Source organism: Miniopterus natalensis, chromosome 10, assembly GCF_054644295.1.
Source record: "Miniopterus natalensis isolate mMinNat1 chromosome 10, mMinNat1.hap1, whole genome shotgun sequence".
NCBI classification, from domain to species: Eukaryota; Metazoa; Chordata; class Mammalia; order Chiroptera; family Miniopteridae; genus Miniopterus; species Miniopterus natalensis.
Window position 1 is genome coordinate 7,000,753 of NC_142090.1, and position 19,965 is coordinate 7,020,717.

Below are 19,965 nucleotides of genomic sequence, written 5' to 3' on the forward strand. Positions count from 1 at the left end.
GGCCGCGCCGGGCTGCGGGGGGTGGGTGGCCGGGTTACGCGGCGCCGAGCCGGGCGCAGGACCCCGGGGCGGGCCCGGCTCCCCGCGGCGCCCCCGCGTGCCCTCCCCGTGGGTGGCTGCCCGCGCCTCACCGCGGGCCGGAGCGCGCGCGCCGCGTCTCGGGGGCCGCCTGGGCGCCTGGTCCGCGCGCCGTGCGTCCCGGTCCCGAGCCGCCTCTCGCCGGGCGCTGGAGGGACGCAGAGCGCAGAGCGCAGGGCGCAGGGCGGAGGGCGGGGGCGGGGAGAGCGCGGCGCGCAGACCATACAAGGAGCGGCCCCGAGAGGGGGCGGGGAGACGCGGGGCGGGCGGGCGCGGCAGGAAACTCCCCCAGGAAGGGGCCCTGGTCCTGCCCCGGGGCCCGAGCCCCAGCCCCAGCCGAGGTCCCCCCGCCCCCGCGCCCGCCGCCGACCACCCCTCCCCGAGCCCGAGCCTCTGATGTCATTTCCTGACTTGCCCCCCTCCGCGCCCGACCCGCGGGGCCCGAAATCTGACTCACCGTCCCCGCCTCCGGGATAAGCCGGCGGAGGTCAGGCGGTGCCCCCGAGGTGCCGAAGCAGCCCCTTTGCGACTCCACCCCGGCCCTGCGCCCGCCTCTCGGGGCCCGCGGGTACCTGCCCCGCCACCCCCTGCGGCGGCTGCGCCTCCCCGCAGCGCGAGCCCCGCGCCCCAGGTCCCCCCCCCCCCCCGCCGGGTCGGTGCGTTTGGCAAGACTGGGATGGCACTGGGCTCCAGGGTGACAGGGACGGTGAGGGGGCACTCTCCTTGCCCACAACAACCCCCCCAAGGCCCTAACGCGATGGAGAGGGGGGGCGAGCTCGAACCTCGAGGGTTCTTAGGGGATCCCAACTTCAAATCCTGGGCAGCCCCTTCGGGCTTCTAGGAACTCGCATCACCCGCGCCCCCGCCTGCAGATCTATCTGTTACGATTTGGGGGAGGGAGAGGCGGGCACCGCGGAGCCGGAGACTGAGGTTGGGGGGCCGGGGAGCAAGAGCGTGGACGCGGGCGACGCGTCTTGGGCGGCTCTTCAGCGCCCTCGGTGACCCCTCAAGGAGCCTTAGGGCAGCGGCTGGGCGGCCCTCGGGGGAATCGGAGCCTGAGCTCGGTGGAGCCCCCCACCGGCCCGACTGGATTCCTCCGCCTTGGACTCAGCCCCAGGCTACGCGAAAGGGACAGACCCGGACTCCCTGAACACGGAAACGAACCAAGGTGCCTCTCGGATTCTTGCACACCCAGTGCTTACAAACCACGGAGTCATCCGGCCTTTCGGCCTGTAAATCCAATATATCGCCCCGAGGCGCCGCCTTTTCTCTGCCGGCTAAGGCAGTTCCCTTGTCCACACCCTCCTGTTTCCAGGTCCCTGGGCCACAGCCTACTGTCAAAGAGCATCTGGGCTGCGCTGGGGAGACCATCCAGACTCACCCCTGGCATATCCCAGGAGAAAACAGCCTGGGAACTTAAGGGAGGGGCCTGGGTCACACCCCGTCAGCCCCAAGGTCTAGGCTAGAACTGTGCCTTGAGAGCTCTAACGTCAGCAGAGCTCACCCCCCTACACCTGGTGTCAGGTGAAGCAGCGCTGGAGACAGGCATGCAGAGGGAGGTCAGGGTGCAGAGACTAGTCTGAGCGTCCAAGCTAAGGGGCAAGTCTTCATTTCCTCCGTGTGCGACAGAGTGATGATATTTAATCCACTTGCTCTATGGCATTCCATGGAGAAAGAAATGCAATTCAATATCTGGAGTGTTACATAATACTTGGTATTAATAGTCAAGTCCCAGTTCGGCCCAGAATGGAAATTCTGACAGGTTAACCTAAGGCCGTTATTCTGTATGTTCCCTTCCGAGTTGCCAAGCCAATCTGCCGTGGGCCACGGGGTATGTAATGCCTGCTTCTTCCACCTTATCAAATACTTAATTATGCCTAATACTGCATCTCTGTTTCCTTCTCAGACCCCACTGATCTATCTTTTCTCCGGCGTCTTATTGTCTTGGTCATGGGTGTCTCGCACTGCCATAAACATGTGTGGCCACGCATGATGCAAAGCAGGCCCTGCAGACCTTCGCTGACAGGTATCAGCCGGTCCTGGGCCTGTCCCTGTGAAGATCGGCTAGAAACCTGGTGCTGGATTTCCTGAGCATGTTGGAAATGGTGTCTTGGGCTTTACAGACCCAAAGTCTCACTGCCAGTCTTTTAAAATATACCCACTTGGGGGGAGGCGGGGGGTGGAAAGTTAGGAAGATGGTTTCCAGATAGTGTCATAAGAAAAAAGCCACTTACAGTCTAAATGTCTCCTTAAGGAATGTGTATGTGCAAAATGTAGCGTGTTTAATTGTTAGGCAGCTGAACCTATTTATAAATCAAGAATAGAGAGTGCGTAGGCGGGCTTAGTTGTACTGACAACGAAAAGCATTTGGGATGCAGAATATTAAAGCTAAGCATTTGCAGCCAGCCATTCTAAATACAAGTAGAAACACCCGGGTATTCCAGGGGGACAGGCTCGCTAGGCCGGGGTGTCTCTAGCGGAGCTACAGGGCCAATGGTGTTAAAGCACACTCTGCGAACAGGGGCGCCCCTGATGATTTTTAGGCGTTTTTCTTAAGTAAACAGTTCTAATTGATCTCAGGTAGTATGTGCAAAAGGTAGCAAGTACACAGATGTTCTCACCTAATCATTTCCAACAGCTTGGGGCCAGGCAAGAGAGAGAAAGTAAAAAAAACACACAAAAAAAACCCAAAAAAACAGGCAGCAAACTTAGCTACCTACAACATCGCTACACACCTCTGAGAATTTATGTCCACCAGGTACCAGAAAGTTTTCTTCAAGGTCACACAACATAAAGTAAGCAGTTAGAAGCAGCCAAGAAAAAAAAAGGAAGGAACAGGGCAGTGGCAAAAAAATGAATTTTCTGAAATGAAGACAGATGCTATCATGAGGTTCTTTCCGTGTACTGGCTGCAGATGGACAGAGGGTCAATTTTGTGCGGGACACTGGGCTTGGCACTCTAACAACTGCAAGATCAGCAACCACCAAACCAACAGCGTCAGCAATAATAATAGCGCACACCGCGTGAAAGCCTAGCGCATGGCGCTAGGCACAGTGCTAAACACCGTAAACAAATAGCCCCCATTTATCCTCACAACAAACCTGTGAGGAATGTACGTTATGATCCCATTTTTCGGTTAAGGAAACTAGGCCTTTGCTGTTGCTTTTTTCACCTCTGAAACTGCAAAACGATAAAAATAAAAATTTTGTAATGCAAATATTTTATTATTTGAAAACACCCCTGCCCCCCACTTATATCCTTGCAGTCCTCACTTCTTTCAGGAGCCCAGTCTGGTATATCAACAACCTCTCCAGTTCAGCCTCACATCCATCCCTCACTTTATGTCCTTGGGCACCACCATTTTCTCTCCATCATATGGTGCCATCAAATTCTGTTTGTCTGCCTGTCTGTATGTTTACATAGAGACAGAGGCAGAGGGAGGGAGAGAGAGTTTTGTAAAATACAACTTTTCCATAAGGATTCTCCAAGTATTGTTAAAACTGGTTGGTGTTAGGGTATAGCACTGGAGAAGGCAGAAAGCTTTTATAACTGTTGACCTCCCCCCCCGAAAATGTATAACTTTTATAATTTTAAAAAAGGAAAGAAAAATGACAGAGCCATCATCTGTTTCCTAATATCAGAGTGTTTTCTTTTCCACTGCCTCCCAAATTTACTCCCCTCCTAGTCCCACCTGCGTTGCTGGTCAAGACAAAAGGCGCTCTCACCTGTGGGGCTGCAGACATAGTGGAGGGGTCGGGTGGGAATGGGGGTGGGGGACGGGGGAGCACCCAGTGAGACCCCGGGATCTTTGTGGCAAAGCCAAGGAAGAACAGCTTCCTGCTCTGCCCCAGAGGCCACCCCAGCCCAGCCCGGCCCCGATGGAAGGGAAGGACTGACGACCACAAATGGTCCCTTTTCCCTCCTTTCTCCCAGGTAGGCTGACCTGTGCACTTTTCTGATCCATTCCCTTCCCCAGCCTCAGTTCAACCAGTAAATACCGAGAACTTCTATATTTTAGGCACTCCGCATATAATTAATATGCCTTCAAGAAACTCTCCATCTAGAGTCAAAAAACACTTAAGTAGATATTTTAGTATAATCAGCTGTTAAGATTAGAAAAATAGTTCCACCCACCCAGCAGTGCTGGCCCGGTGTGGCCACAGCAATTACGACAGCTGAGTGGCCGTCTCGCCTTCAGACCTCAGTATTACGGCCCCACCAGGTCCAGGCAGCCATGAGCAGAGCCTGCACAGGGCATCTAGGGAGCAGGGGTCCGTCCCTCCCAAGGTCTGAGCCAGATGGGCACCCAAAGGCGCTGCGAGTGTCAGCAGGGCGGCAGAGGGTGGAGGCCGCGGGGGAGGGCAGGGAAGGCAGATGGTCCGCTGGCGGGCAGCCAGCAGCCGAGGGGGTGGGGAGGGGCAGGCAGGAAAGGAGGCCCAGGGCACCAACAGCAGCACAGGCAGGATGCTGGCACCGAGGCGGCCGCCAGCGAAGCATCTGCTACCTTTTGCCTCCCTTCCCTAAGCCCAGGGGAAACCAAAATCAGACAGAGCCTGGCCTAGAAGCTTGGGTGTTTGTCACTGAAAATAGCTGGCTAAGTCACTAGGGGAAGTAAACAACTCAAGGAATGGGGGGGGGGGGGGCAGTGTAAAGATGGGTAGATAACCTAGATGCTTGAGATTAGAAGTACTTATGTTTCTCCAGCAGTTTCTGCCATCTCCACTCCTTTTAATATGATGGGCTTACTATGAAGACACCCACCAGAGTCACCTGACACAGGAAGCGGGTGCACCTTCGCAAACCCTGAGGACTCCTCAGGCACCCCTTCCTGCCACCTAGAGATGTCACGAATGGGTACCCGGTCTCAGGAAGCAGGATGGGGATCCACCCAGAAGAGCACGTCTTCTTGTGTAGATGTCTCAGCATGCTTGAGCAAGCTGGGAGGCAGGCCTTTGTACCCCCGTGTGTGGTGCTAGCAGGGGACATTAATGCCACAGAGCAGCCTACCTGGTTCCAGGTGAGTTACTGTGTGTGCCCAGTAGTAGCATAGCGCAGGAGGCCCGGCACAGCACCTGCCACACAGCCAGGGCCTGTATGCACTTACTGAGTGCCACTGAGTCCCAGAATCGTTGAGATTTCGTACTTGATCAAGGAAGGCCCTGCGTTCTCTGAAGCTTAAGGGTTTTTGAATCAGCTTGCATCATTTGTTTACTCACTAAGCATTTATTGAGCACCTACTATGTGTAGACGCTTTTTTGATGCTAGGGATATAATATTGAGCAAAACCAGACATGACCCCAGCCCTGACGGAGGGCTCATGACCTTGGGGAGTCTACAAAGGGACATAAAAATCAGTCACAAACAAATGTAAAACTGCATCTGTTACAGGGACCTCGGGAGAATGATCCCTGATGCCTGTGATGAAGTGCATGTTGGGATGGAACCTGGTTGTGGAGCTCAGGGACGGGATGGGTGTCCAAGCTGAGATCTGAAGGATACATGGGAGTTAACTGGGCAAAGTGGGAGGGGAAAGCATTCCATGCAGAGGGAACAGCATGTGCAAAACCCTGGGGTGGCCATGAGCACGGCCATCATCAGGTAAGCACAAGGGAAGCCAGGCGTGGCGTGTGTCTGAGAGGGAGGTGCACACCTGGGCTGGGGAGGTGGCTGTGCGGAGATGCAGACCATGTGAAAAGGTTTCGACTTTGTCTTGAGAGCAGTGGGGAGCCACTGCAGAGTTATAGGTTGAAGAGGGTGGCATGAAAATGCTTGGGAATTTTGCAAAGTCTCACCATAGCAGCAATGTGGAGAACAGCAGGAGGGTCGAGTACAAATGTGGATAGACCTGTTAAGAGGCTATTGTACAGCTCTAGGTGAAAAGGGGGGTTGTAGAGATGGACAAAAGTAGATGGGTTTGAGGGCTCTTTAGGACATGAAATCATCAACAGAACCTAGCGATGGATTGAATTCGGAGTGGGAGTCAGGGCGGGGTGGGGGGATAGACATCATGGACCTGGCCCAGCTTCCGGCTGGTACCTATCTGGAGTGCATTGCTCTCGGCTGAGAGGTGCGGGAAGGCTGTGCTTCTTTCTGGACAGGCCAAGAGTGACAGGGTGTACGGTGGGCAATGGGATATCCAGGTCTGGAGCAGAGAACTGTGCTGAAGATCCATGTGTGTTAGTTATCTGCCTCCAAGTAGTAATTCGAATCTGTTATTGGCTGAAAAAATCACCTAACGAGTATTGCATGGGAAGTTGAGAGGGCCTACGATGGGTTTTGATGGTTTACAGCATCTGATGGACAATGGAAGAGGGAAGCAAGACTCTCCGAGTGAGGAGACCTCAGGCCCCCATGTCTCCTCCAAGGGGAGTGAAACAAGGACACCTCCTCCCCTGATCCTCCCACACTTACCACCTTGCCTCCTTGCTCTGTCTCCAGACCACCAGAACTAATTGCATGAAGCCCTTTAACCCTGACATGTGAGTCACTTTAAGAAGTCCCAGATTCCCAGCCCCAGCCCCATCTTGCCCAACTCCTGAAACCAGTGCAGGGTGCCCTGGGGAGCTCATAGACCACTGGGAGCAAATGTTCCTCTTCTCCCAGTACTCTCTCTCCTGCTGCTCTCACCTGGATCACCTCCGAGGACAAGCCTCCCTCATAATCTTCTCAGGAGGCTGTGCATGTCTCCCCCACAGCCCTGGAGGTGGAACAGATACCCTTTTCGATTCATGTCACCACTTCCACACAATTCTCCTTCTTTCCGCCCTAAAATCCTCCAGCTTTGAACATCCCCTCATCAAACTATAGCACCTGCTGCCCATCCATGGATCGCCATCTATTGCCCTGGGTCATCCATCCCCATTTCCAGAACATTGTTACGCCCTAGCTCACTGGCTCTCTCCCCCAAATGACTTTGCTATTAATTCTTAGAGATTTCAATGCCACATAGATGATCCTCCCCCCCCCCCCCGCCTCTCTGTTCCTTGAACTTCTCACTTCCCATGATTTTGCTTGACCTGAACTACTATCCCCACGATGATACACTAAACCAACACCGATAGTAGAGATATGATGCAATCCACATATGTAATTTTAAAAGAAACAGGTGCCATTCATTTTAATAATACGCTTGAACCCACTATATCCAAAATATTATCATTTCAACATGTAATCAGTAGCATTTTGAAAGATAAAGTGTCCAACTCCAGCCCCCATCAGAGAATGCAGAATTTGCTTGCACCCCCTCCCTCAACATAGCTTTCCACCATCAGTAATAACATTCAACTCTTCTCCCTGTAGCCATCTCATTGTATGTGTCTGAGTTTTTGTCTGTCTGCATTTTTAAAATTTTCTTAAGTGGGTTTTATTACTTGAAAGCAACACGTACACACCACCTGAAGGTAAAAGTTCCCAGTCTCTTTTGGGTTTTGCCATCTGGGTGGGGTGCCCACCCATTGGCAGAACAATCATGATCGACTCAGTGAGTCAACACCCCTCAAGTGGCTGGCTGACCAGCACCCAGGAGAGTAAAAGCTTTGTCCCCTGTCAGCTTATCACTATGAAAATAGTTTAACCAAAGAATGACCTGGACATATACTCGAGGCTTAGCATCACACACCCACTCTTAAACACAAAGAGTCAGGGAACAGTTATCTCCGGAACGCCTAGGTTAGAACAGTGCTCTTTTCTTTTAAATTTTATTGTGGTAAGAACACTTAACATGCAATGTGGCCACTTAGAACAAAGCTCTTTTTGCCTCATTTTATACAAAAGAAACAAAAGGAATATGGGGACTGATGATCATATTTCAACAGTATTAATAAAGCATTATTAAAATAAAACAGTATTAAAATAAAACTCAGAAAATAATCCAACATAGATTTAGGAGTGTGGGGACTAGTGAGCATATTTCAACAATATTTAGTATTATAATAAAGCTCAGGAAAATAACCAGACAGAGACTTAGGGAAGCATCCTAGGGTAGGGAAGAAAATGCTAGAAATGAGTTAGAAGACCTGAATGTTGGTTCCAGTTCAGCCACTTGCTAGCTGTGTGACTGTAAAAATCTGAGAGACGAATGTCCTTTGTGAAAGTAGAGCGCCGGCCTCAGCTTCTGAGTTTCCCCGCAGCTCTAACGCTCGGTGGTCTGCACTTAGTGCCCCGCACATCCTCTGCTCTCTCACTGTCAGGAAAACACTTAGCATGAGGACCAGTTGCAGGAAAGCAGAAAAGGTCCCCGGCAGTTCAGCTCTGCAGCAAAAACAGAGCCTCATCCAAGAAGGCACTTGCAAAGGGAATCCAAGCTGAGGTTGCAAGATATCCAAAAGCGAGGGGAGACCCGGGGATGGGGACCCCAGCGTGGAGGTGTATTCAGGAATTTGAGAGGTAGGCTGTCAGCCATCACCTGGTGACAGAGAAGTCGGGCAGGTGCTAACAGCATCAGCCACCAGGCTGGGATTCGGAGGCAGGACCAGGGGAGGATGCCTTACGAGCACAAGGCAGCAGATCTCCGCTGGAGGAACTGGGCATAAAGGCGGGGTTCAGGGGTCCCATCAGGGGAGGTAAAAAAGCTCCAGAACCACGATGTGACATCAGCTGCCCCTCAACCCTGACTTCATAAATACCAGCCAGGCAGCTACCTGGATGCTCAGGGACAAGCCTTCCAAGCCCAGGCTGTCACTGGTCCTGGACAGTATAAATTGACAGGTAAGGTCACTGAGGCTCGAAGAAGCACCCGCCTGATATTCCTGATACGATTCCTCCCTTTCTCCTTCAGTGGCTCTGGGGCTTGTGAGTGCTGAGTGCTCGCTTGACCTCGGCCGCTCCTGTCTGCTCCGGCTGCCGGGATTGATGAACTCCGCTTTTATTGCTCACCTGGCCTCCGACTCATGGTTGCTGGGGCTGCTTCCCTGGTCCTGGCATCCTGCCTGGTCAGCTGCTGCCTGTGACCTGGACGTAATGATGGCACCCCGAGGCCCTGAGGATGCTTTGGGGCCTCACTAGGACATTGCTCCAGGCCCTCTGGACCCAACCCTCCCTTCTCTGAGAAGAATGTGGAATCCCATTAGCCCAGAACCCCTAGCCTCACCTTCTGCATCAGATATTTGGGTGGATCCCCCAAATCTGAAGTGACTCTCTTCCAGGCTTGCCCACAGACTTGCTTTTCAAAGACAAGACAAATGCACTCCCTCGATAATCTAAACAACAGACTCTATTAGAGTCACCAGGGAGACATTTATTTGGGCACCCTCCCCTGTTGAATGGAGCTGCAGGGTGCTACGAACTATGGATTCAGTGATGCTAACCTGCCCCTGTGTCTCTGGGGACTGCACCCCGGGGGGGGGGGGGAGGAGGTCACCACCAGGGCCCATGTTGCCAAGCTTATCTCACTACGCTTTGCAATGAGCTCACCTTCGATCCCTAAACGTTTTGCAAACGTTTCAGACTTCATCTAAAAGTCAAATGAGCATTGGCCCACGTTGGCCTAAACCTTTTTTTATCTTCCAGAGTCCAAGAGATCAGAGATTGGTCAAAGGAAGCCTTTTTGTCCCCACCGCCAACCCTGGAACCAGAGAACTTCTGCTGTGGAACGTGCCTCCTTTTATAACCAGCTGTCCCTAGATGTCCTTTCTTCCTGCAAACTTGCTCTGCCCAGGAAAGGCCCTGCCTCAGCACGAAGGCCGGGAGCCTCATCTATTGATTACTCGGGGAACCCTGCTGAAGGTGGGGGGTGGGGCAGCGTGAGGTAGAGAACTCCACAGACCAGCCCAGATCCCGCGGCGCTTCCTCTGTGGAAATACAATTTACACACTGCCAGCACCCCGGCCCGGCCATGACTTAGCTCTCCGTCTGTCCCATGTCAGCAACCTAACCCCCAAGCTCTGTTCTTTGACTTGTTTCCTGGCTGCTAAGGAAATGATCCCGGCGAAGGCATACGGGCCTCCATCACTGCTTGTTCTCGACTCTTCTGACTTCCACCCAGACCTCCATGCCATTCCAGGTAGGCCTCCAGCCCTTCCCCAGGGTTCCCTGGTATCAGCATATCTACGCCGGGTGCCTTAAGCAAGCAGTGCCTCCGGTGAACTCCGAAGAGCAGCCCCAAAGCGGACTGAATGGGGAGCAGCCTGAGGCCCCCAGACACAGAGATTCTGATGCAATGCCTCGTCTTTGACGAGCAGGAGGTGAGACGCTCCTGTCCTCGGTGCTTCGTGACGGTGCCCAAGACCTAGGGCAGGGCTGGAAGTCACGCCTGGGAAAGGTCCTCACTTGTCCATTTCAAAATTTAGGAATGTAGGCAGGGTCGTCTCTCTCTTGGGCTTGTGGGCCCACCCTGAAGAAGGCGAGAGGAGAGAATGTGTACCACATAAAATGTCCCGGACCAAGTAACCCTAATATTTAAAAAACAAATGAGCGCACGCATAAGTAAAGCTTTTTCCCACAGCATCCAGGAGGAACTTTCCATTTGAGGGGCTGAGTTGAAGTTCTAGCTGCTTCTGTTTCCAACTGGGTAATTTTGGGAAAAGGAAAGTTAACCAGCTTTAAACCCAGGTTTTCTCAACTGCAATGCAAAGATAATGACCTCATTATTGGGTCGTTGTAAGAAGAGACTGAAAATTCTTTGCCAACTGTAAAGGGATATTGGCATATTATTTATTATTTTATTCTCTATCTTCCCCAGTCCCGGACTCTTAGATGATCTCACCTCCTACTTCTCAAAGAAAAGAGATGCCATCAGACAGGAATCCCATCTTCCCGACACCAAATGTGCAACCTACTGGCATCTGCTCCATCCTTGTTTCTGCTCAACTGTGTGTGTGCGTGATTTTTAAACAAAAATCGATATACTACAATTCTTATGTTATTACCTGCTTTTTGAATAATGTCACATCACGAATAATTTTCTGTCAAAAAATACAGCTATAAAATACTATTAATGGCTCCATAGAATTCTATTATAGACATATACCATAACTTATTCAATGAATCCCCAGGTTTGAACACGCGGCTGGTGTGCAATCTTTCCTTATTACGTAGTTAGTGCTCTGGTGGATGCTGCGGATGAAATCTTTGCCCACATTATTTTTATTTCCTTAAAATATTTCTATAAATGGAACAGCTGTGTCACAACTTAGTCACAACAACAACATCGACGCATATTTTAATGGCGTTTTTCATCGGTGCTGTCAAATTGTCCTCCGGAAAGGTTGTTCCTGTTCATATCAGAACTGGAACCTTTGACCTTGACTCAGAAGATGGCAAAGACGCTGGGAGAATGCCCCCAAATGGCGAAAAGTCAGGGAGGGGATCAGGCACAAGAAGCAGGGAGGAAGCTGGCCAAGGTCGTGCCCATGATATTCTACTTTCCTATGGTGCAAAAAATACAGGGATATCTTAAGACAGAGTGTGGGATGGGACCGAGTCTTCAAGACCTGGAATCCCTCGTGTTGATTTAAATCATTTGGCTAAATCCAGCCTCATACCGCTGTGCTAAGGGGACTGTGGGAAGGGCTTACATCTATGTTTGGACCAGTGGGAATAGTGGAATCAGAGCACCCCGAGGGGAGAGCTAAGTCAGGTGGGAAAGCATGAGCAGAACTGGCCACTGGGCCATTACCCCAGACCTGGAAGCTCCCCTGGCAGCGCCTTCTCCGCTCCAACCATAACGTTTGGGTGGTGCTGACGCAGGAACAGAGGTGGTTTCTTCTCTTTTTACCATCTTTCCTTTGCAGCTAGACAATACATTCCAGGAGGCCAGAATCCTGATACATCTTTTGTATAACCAACAACACTGGAAATGGGGAAAATACTTTCTAATTCTCTCCACCGTCAAAAGGAGATATCTGATCCTGCCACAAATTATACCGGACAATCAAAATCTAACCAGATATACAGTGGACTATTCTGCCTTCTCTCTCATGGTTTGATAGATGTAGATTTGGCTAATTTCTTCATGCACAGAGACCAACGATCATTCTCTCTCCATAATCCCATCTCCCAGACCTGCAATTAGATTACTAACATCGTCTCCCATCATCTCCCATGGGGGGTTCCACCAGATGTAATGGTTGTCACCCTAACACTTGGCTCTCCATCCATAACCTGAAGGTTAAAAGTTGCGTCCATAAGACCTGGTCTCTCTCCCTGTGTTACATGCCCACACTGGGGCACCCTAGGCCACAGCCCCACTGCTTGTTCAACCTCAGAAGGGACATGCAAGAAGGTAGGGAGCAAAGAGACCCTGGTTTAGGTCATTGGTGCTGAAACTCTGCCTTCTCACATTTGGGTTTTCTGGGTACCGCTTAGACAAGTCTCCTTGCCCTTTCTCATGAGACTTTTCTGAACTCCACCTCTTGTCTGCTGTAAATAGCTGCCCACTTGACCCTTGCCACTTAGATTTCTTGCGCAATCTCTTACCCAGGAGGCCCTTGGCACCTACCTGCCCCTCCCCACTAGCCTGAGGGCAATCCACCCCCCCTTTCTTTAAAAATATGTTTTGATTTCAGAGAGAGGAAGGGAGAGGGAGAGATGGAAACATCACAGACATCCACAGGCTGTCTCCTGCAACCTGGGCAAGATGTCCTTACCGGAATCAAACCCTGACCTCCTGGTTCATGGGTCCACGCGCAACCGCTGGACCATGCTGGCCCGCCGGGCCCTCCCTTCCTCGAATTGCACTGCTTCCTGCGGTCCAGGCTTTCATTTGCCAGAGAAGACCAAGGCTCAGAAAAGTTAAACTAGATTCCAAACGATGCCTCCTAGTCGGCCTGGGTCCTGACATTTTTGTTTCTCTCGGGATGACAATGGATGAGCTTCACTCTGCTCCCCCGTCCCCAGGCGGGCCTGGAGTCACGTTTCCCGCAGGGTACGTTCGTCCCCACACCCATCCCCGAATCCCAGCGAGCGCCCAGCCCCGGGAAGAGGCTGCCCGGTCCCCCAGCAGAGGCTTCGCGGTCTGTGCGTGGACGCACCGGGCGCAGGAAACCCAGCGGGCACCCCAGCCCCGCAAGAAAGCGAGTGTTCGGGGGATAAGGCCCTTCCTCCAGGCTCCACTCTCTCCGCCACCCCACTTTCTCCCTGGGCATCGATCCGCAGACTCCCAGGGTGGGCCCGGGGCTCTGTGCCCGGCCCCTGGGCCCCCAGGCGGGCGCTCTCCCGCGCTCCACCCGTCCCCAGGCGCGAGCCCAGCGGGGACCCGCGGGGAGCCCCAGGTGGGCCGGGGAAGGGCGCGGCTGAGGCCGGCCGACCGCCCGGCCCCGGGGGAGCGCGGCGCGGCGCGCGGTGCGCGGGGAGCGCGGCGGCGGGTCGGGGACGGGGGAGGCGCCGGGCGCAGCCAATCCCCGGGCCACCCCCTCCCCGGCCGCGAGCAGAGCCGGGGCGGGGGAGCCAGGCGGCGGCGGCGGCGGCGGCAGCGGCGGCGGCCGCGGGGAGGGATGGAGAGGGGCGGGGGGAGCGGAGCCGAGCGGAGACAGCCGCGGCGCTGCAGACAGGCTGGGGCGGCGGCGCGGCTCCCGGTGCTCCCCCCGCGCCCGCCCCGCGTCGGCGAGGGTCCGGCCCCGGAGGCCCCGCGCCATGGGCTGCATCGGCTCCCGGACCGTGGGTGGGTACCGCGGCGGCGGCGCGGGCTGGCTCTCCGGGCCCGCCCCTCCCCCACCCTCCCCGCGCCCCTCCGGGCACCGCGCGCCCGGCCCGGCCCGGCCGCCGCACTTTCCCCCGCCCCCCTCGCGCGCCCTCCGGGCCCCCGCGGTCTCCTCTCCGCCTCCCCCGCCTCCCCCGTCCCCGGCCCCCGGCGCGGCCCCTTCCATCCTCCCCATCAGCCTTCCCTCTCCCCCGCGCCCTCCCGCCTCCGCTCAGCCTCCCTCGGCGCCCCGCGCCCCGTCTCCATTCCTGGAGTAGCCCTCTCCCGAAGCCCGAAGCCCCGGCTCTCTTCCCGCACGCGCCCCCCCCGCACCCCGCCTCCATCGGCCCCCGTCTTTGCCTCTCCGTCGCCTTTTCCCGTCGTTCCTGCCTCCCGGGATTTGCTTTGTTCACGTGCGTCCTCCCTGCGGGGCGGGGGCGGGATGCGCCGCGGGGAGGGCGCGGGTTCCACGCCCGCGGGGGGTGAGCTCGGGCGGGCTCCTGGAGGGGGTGCGGCGTTACAGCCGGCGGACCCCGAGGCGGCGGGGGCTGGAGGGGCGGCTGCACCCCGAGCCAGCGCCCAGCAGGGTGGGGCCGGCGCGGGGAGGATCCCGGGGACTGGACCGCACCTGTCGGCGGGGGCGCGGGGCGCGGGGGCGGGGCCCGCGCTTTATTTACCTTTGACTGCGGGAGGCAGGAGGGCGCCTCTGACTTCTTCTAACCCCCTCAACCTTTGCCTTGCCATCGCCCCCCGCCCCCCCCCCGGCTCCCCCAGCCCCTGCACACTCCACTATCCTCTCCCTAACCCCCCCCCCCCCAGTTTTTCACGTTCCAACTCCCCATTTCTCCCGCCTACACGCCCCAGTGACCTCAGGCCGGGAGAATAATTCGTGTTATTATTACAAACAAACTGACTCTCCGGAAGCCTGATTTCTCTGAGACCTGATGTATTTCCATGGATACCCCCCTCCTCCGGTGCCTTCACCTCTCCTCCGGGCTCTCCGCCTCCCCTCCCTGCCCCCCGCGGCTCTGACTCAGCTCTCCCTCCTCTGCAAAGGCCCCCTCCCCCTCCCCTCCCCCCCTGCCTGCCCCATTCCCGCGCGCTCTGCCCAGATGCCCATCTTTCCTGGCCACCCCACCCCCCCCAGCCACGGCCCCAGGTCTGACCTGCCAGCCCCAAGGCACAGCGACCCACTTTGGAGGGGTCCTGCCTCCCTCCGACCCCTTCCCCAGGAGCCTTGCCTTTTGCACCAGCAATGCCCTTGCATGCTGGCTGCCTCCGCAGGCCCAAGACCCCACTCCATTCGCCCCCTTCTCCAGAGTGGACCCCTAACCCGAAATTCAGGACCATACAACTTCCTGGTAGGAAGGAACTATGAGGCGAGGCGGTTCACAGCCACCTGACTTGCGTCTCTACAACTCTCCAGGTGGTTCTTCCCCGGAGCCTTCCAGGAGGCACCCCCTGCCCTCTGTCTCAGTCTCCCTTCACCTGGAGCTCCGGCCTCACCTTAGCAGTGACCATCCTCTCCCCCTAGGCCCTCAAACCCCTCCCATCGTCTTCTGTCTTCCCTTTGACTTAAATTCCTATTTTTTGGTTCCTATTCTTAAAAGTCCCCTTCTCTCCTCCCTCGGTCCCCTTCCACGCCTCTTTAATCCATCAACAGTCAGGTAGGACGGCTCCATCCCACACTTGGCTTTCTTTGCTCTCACTGTTTCTGGGTGAACACACACCCAACTCCCAGCTCTGTCCCCTCCAAATTCACCTGTCAGACAAGTTCACCGACTCCTACGAGGGTCCCCGACCTCCCAACAGCTCACAAATAATAAAGCCCACACATGGAGACCTTAACCCCTAGAGAAGCCCCACCCTTGTTTGTGGAAAGCACTAGGTGAAAACCACAGCTCCCGAACTCCTACACAGAAACCCCGGCCGGCCCCTCAGGTCAGGAGGGACAGCAGCTTCCCTGCTAAAACCCAACCGCCGACCCTCCCATTTAAACAACAACAATAAGGAAGGTCATACCCCGCTTTTTCTGAGTGTGCTATTCTTGGTTGAGCTCAGACGGGATATTTTGGGTCAGTATTATGATTTCTTCTACCAAAAATGTGAGGAGAGTAGGGGCGTAAAAGGAGTGGGCAATGGGAAGGAGTGGTAGCTGAGGGTAGGGAGGGGTCCGGAGGGGATGCCTCGTGTGTGGCCCGGGCATCTGAGACCGGGAGGGGCTTTTTGGGTGGGGCACAGAGGGGTGAGGTGGAGCAGCTAACCCTCCGGCCTTTTCAGGGAATGAGGTGATTGCGGTGGACTGGAAGGGCCTGAAGGATGTGGACCAGATTAACATGGACAGCACCAGCTCGCTGCACGGAAGCAGCCTCCACCGGCCGTCCACGGAGGTGAGGCCCGGGCCCAGCTGCCCCTCACCAGAGGATCTCCAAAAGATCCCAGGGCCGTCCCGAACAAAGCCTCCCAGCCGCCCGATCCGATCCTTGAAATCTCTTCCTAAAGTCCAAGTCAACATCCCAAACACTCATTCAATCGCTCCTTCAATCGTCTCTCCTACATTCCTCAAGATAGGAGCCAAGCCTTTCGCCTTGACATCCTAATTTCCTATGCTAATCTCAGGAAATCCCTCCCTCCGAGGAAGGGGGTGGGGCTCCTTGCGTTTCTGGAAGTGCCTGGAATACCCACTCCCTTTTCTGTGTCCTCACAGCAAACCCGAACTGATTTCTCCTGGGACGGCATCAATGTGAGTGCGCCCCCCCACCTTCCCCAGACCACCCTAACTCCTTTCCTTTGTAGTCTCCCGGAACACAGCGCTCCCTCACTCCAGCAGGCACTGGGGGCCCCTCCCGTGCTTTACCTACCCCCCAAATTTTCAACGATGCTTGCTTGGGACCCTGGGTGTAAGGGTTTCCCCTATCTCCTGCCCTAGCTCAGATCCTTCCTCCTGGAAACCATGAACTTTCCCCCACACATAAAGCACCCCCAGGCCCTCTAATTCCTCGCCCCCTCCTCCCACTCTCCCGATTCCAGCTCTCCATGGAGGACACCACTTCCATTCTTCCGAAGCTTAAGCGAAACTCTAACGCCTATGGCATCGGGGCCCTGGCCAAGTCGTCATTCTCAGGTGAGCCTCCCTACCTGGGGTGCAGCCAGACGGGACATACTTACAGGCTCCTGGTCTCAGCCTCCCTGCTCCTTGAGCCTGAAGAGGGCCTCATCTTCCTACCCCTGACCTATTTGTCCTTTCTGTAAGCCTCTCCTATCGTCTGGGCTGCCCTCATATATGGAGACCTAGGGGAGCCTGCCCCCCACGGGATGGAGTCCCCTGGGACTGGGGTGGGGATATTGGGGAGACCCTGTTATGGGTATTGTGTGGTATTCTGGAGGATGTGTGCCCCCTCAGGGATTTCGAGAAGCATGAAGGACCATGTGACGAAGCCCACAGCCATGGGGCAAGGCCGGGTGGCCCACATGATCGAGTGGCAGGGCTGGGGGAAGGCACCAGCCATTCAGCCGCAACACAGCCACGAGGCCGTACGCAGGGATACGGATGCCTACTCGGACCTCAGCGATGGCGAGAAGGAGGCACGTTTCCTAGCAGGTACTTGCCCCCGAACCCTCAAGAGGCACATTTCCACATTTCGGGATGGCCAGAGACTGACCCTCCAACCCCAGCCCCTGTGGCAAGGTTGGCTCTGCCCATAGGATAACCATCAGATTTCATTTCAAGTACTTTGACTTGTTAATTCTGACAAGTGCCCTCAAACTTACTTTATTTTTAAATACGTCTTTATTGATTTCAGAGAGAGGAAGGGGGGGAGAGAGAGAGACATCAATGATGAGTCACTGATCCACTGCCTCCTGCACGCCCCCTGCTGAGGATCGAGCCCGAAACCCCGGGCATGTGCCCTGACCGGGAATCAGCCCTTCATCTCCTGGATCCTAGGTTGATGCTCAACCTCTCAACCAGGCTGGGCGAGCTATCATCTCAGAAGCTGAAAATTAACAGGGTATTGTGGGTCCACCTGATGCCATTTCTCTTACATGGTGGGACTATCCAATCCCTGGACTCCCTCAGTACAGGAACAAACAGCCAGGGGCTGTGGGCTTGAAAAAAGCTCTGTTCTCCTGTTTCTTGAGGAAAAAGAAAGGAAGGGCCTTGGAGATCTTTTCTAGCCTTAGCCCATCAGCACGCTGCAGTCATGGATCCCCACACTGGGCTCATTACTTGTGACAACCACTGGCTGAGGAGAGGGTGGTACATGGAGAGGTTTCCTTCCAGAAAGCGGTGTAGCTACGAGACAGGCATAGGCACCTACCACGGTGGCCCGATCCTAATGGCAGGTCTCGGAAGGAAGAGTGATAGATCTGGAAGAGAAGGGAGGTATCTTTGTACTGATTGTTGGTGTTCTCTTGGGGAGTCTCTGTTAATCTTGAGGCACTACCCACCTCCTCCTCTAGATATCTGGATTCCTCTGTCCTTGACTACCTAATACTAGCTACCATTCCTAAAAACTTCCAAAGATAAATTTCTGGAAGTCCCAGATTTCAATACCTTAGGATATCTCACCAGAAGACCCCTCAACTCTTTCCCCTAGGAATCCTAAATCTGATCTTCTGGGAAGTCCCCAATGATTTTGCCTTGTTTCGGGGCATGTTCAAAGGCTGTGCTGTCCCATACAGTAGCCACTGGCCACATGTGGCTATCGAGAACTTGACATGTGGCTGGTCGGAGTGGAGATGTGCTGTAAGTGTAAATATCAACTGGATTTCAAAGACTTCCTATGAATAAAAGAATGTAAACTATCTCGGTAATTTTTATGTGGATTAGATGTTGAAATGACCATCTTTTATACATATTGGGTTAAGTAAGATGTAGTAGTAAAATTAATTTCACCTGTTTCTTTTACTTTACTATGGCTACTAGGAATTTTCAGATCGTGCAAGTGGCTTGCATTGAATTTCTATCAGACGGTGCTGCTCTGATGTCCTCTCCCCGATGCACGTATCTCAGGGTTCTCAGAGGTATCTTGTGCTTACTGCATGTCTTCTCCCAGGCGTCATGGAGCAGTTTGCCATTTCTGAGGCCACACTCATGGCCTGGTCTTCCATGGATGGTGAGGACATGAGTGTCAACTCTGCCCAGGAGCCATTGGGCTGCAACTACAGTGACAACTATCAGGAGTTGATGGAGAGTCAAGGTGAGGGATGGTTCCAGAATCCAACCCCTGAGGCCTAAGAGGCCTCCCCAACTCTCTTCTCCACCTCTGTTCATCTCCGTGCTTCTGAGACTTTCTGTTCACGTCAGCTCCCCACTCCCCTCCTTACCCAGTGTCTCACCCTCAGTTCTCTGTGCTGTTGTTACTGCCTTTGATAGTTTGTGCCCCCACCGACCGCCACGACTCTCTTTACAGATGCCCTCACTCAAGCCCCCATGGATGGATGGCCTCACTCCTATGTGTCCCAGGGCATGTACTGTCTGGGGTCATCGGATGCCTGGGAAGCAAGTGACCAGTCCCTCATTGCCTCTCCGGCCACCGGATCCTATCTTGGCCCTGCTTTTGATGACTCACAGCCAAGCTTGCATGAAATGGGGCCTCCCCAGCCTGCTTCGGGATACTCGGCTCAGGAGCCTCCACCTTTGCTGGGGGGAGACACTGACTGGGCTCCAGGGGTGGGCGGGGTGGACCTGGCAAGGGGCCCTGCAGAGGAGGAGAAGAGGCCGTTGGCCCCCGAGGAGGAAGACGATGCCGGATGCCGGGACCTGGAGTCACTTTCCCCACGAGAAGACCCCGAGATGTCCACTGCCCTCAGCCGGAAGGTGTCTGACGTCACATCCTCAGGTGTGCAGTCCTTTGATGAGGAGGAGGGTGAGGCCAACAACTAGCTTCCTCCCACTCTGCGCCCTACCTTCCACTCCCACCTGAGGGGCTTGGCTGCAACAATACCCTCCCTTCCCCCAGCAGCACCGCTGAGGCCCGGGCAGAAGACGGCGAGGAACCCAGGAGCTGCCAGTCCTCGCCAGGAAAACGGAGGGCCGGGCTGGGACTCCATCCAGGCCTGTGCTGTAGGAACCACAGGCCCGGGGCCTGAGGCCCAGGCAACCAGATGGCCGTGAACTTGACTTGGCTGCGGGCTTCTGGGTCTGTCATGGTGAGGCTCCAGTTTGTATCCTGGGGACAGGAGCCACCGACTAGATCTGTTTTTCGCTCCCTGACTCGTCTTCCAGGAGCCTGGACTGTGGCCGCCTGAACACCTCCTTTCTCATGTCA

General features: G+C 55.0%; 1 protein-coding gene across 1 annotated transcript; it reads left to right on the top strand.

The window, feature by feature from the left end:
* Positions 1–13,596: 13,596 nt before the first annotated feature.
* On the top strand, positions 13,597–19,965 carry FAM131B (family with sequence similarity 131 member B). The gene is made up of 7 exons (XM_087820973.1): positions 13,597–13,675; positions 15,974–16,083; positions 16,401–16,436; positions 16,724–16,817; positions 17,097–17,294; positions 18,751–18,894; positions 19,108–19,965. Exons 1-7 carry the CDS (start codon positions 13,648–13,650, stop codon positions 19,578–19,580), a joined length of 1,083 nt encoding a protein of 360 aa, XP_087677099.1. The 5' UTR covers positions 13,597–13,647; the 3' UTR covers positions 19,581–19,965.

Bases quoted from the DNA above. Each gene is read 5' to 3' on its own strand.
- FAM131B (XM_087820973.1), top strand. From the start codon at position 13,648: ATGGGCTGCATCGGCTCCCGGACCGTGG. The intron at 16,084-16,400 runs GTGAGGCCCGGG...GTGTCCTCACAG, and splicing joins TCCACCGGCCGTCCACGGAG to CAAACCCGAACTGATTTCTC. The intron at 16,437-16,723 runs GTGAGTGCGCCC...TCCCGATTCCAG, and splicing joins TCTCCTGGGACGGCATCAAT to CTCTCCATGGAGGACACCAC.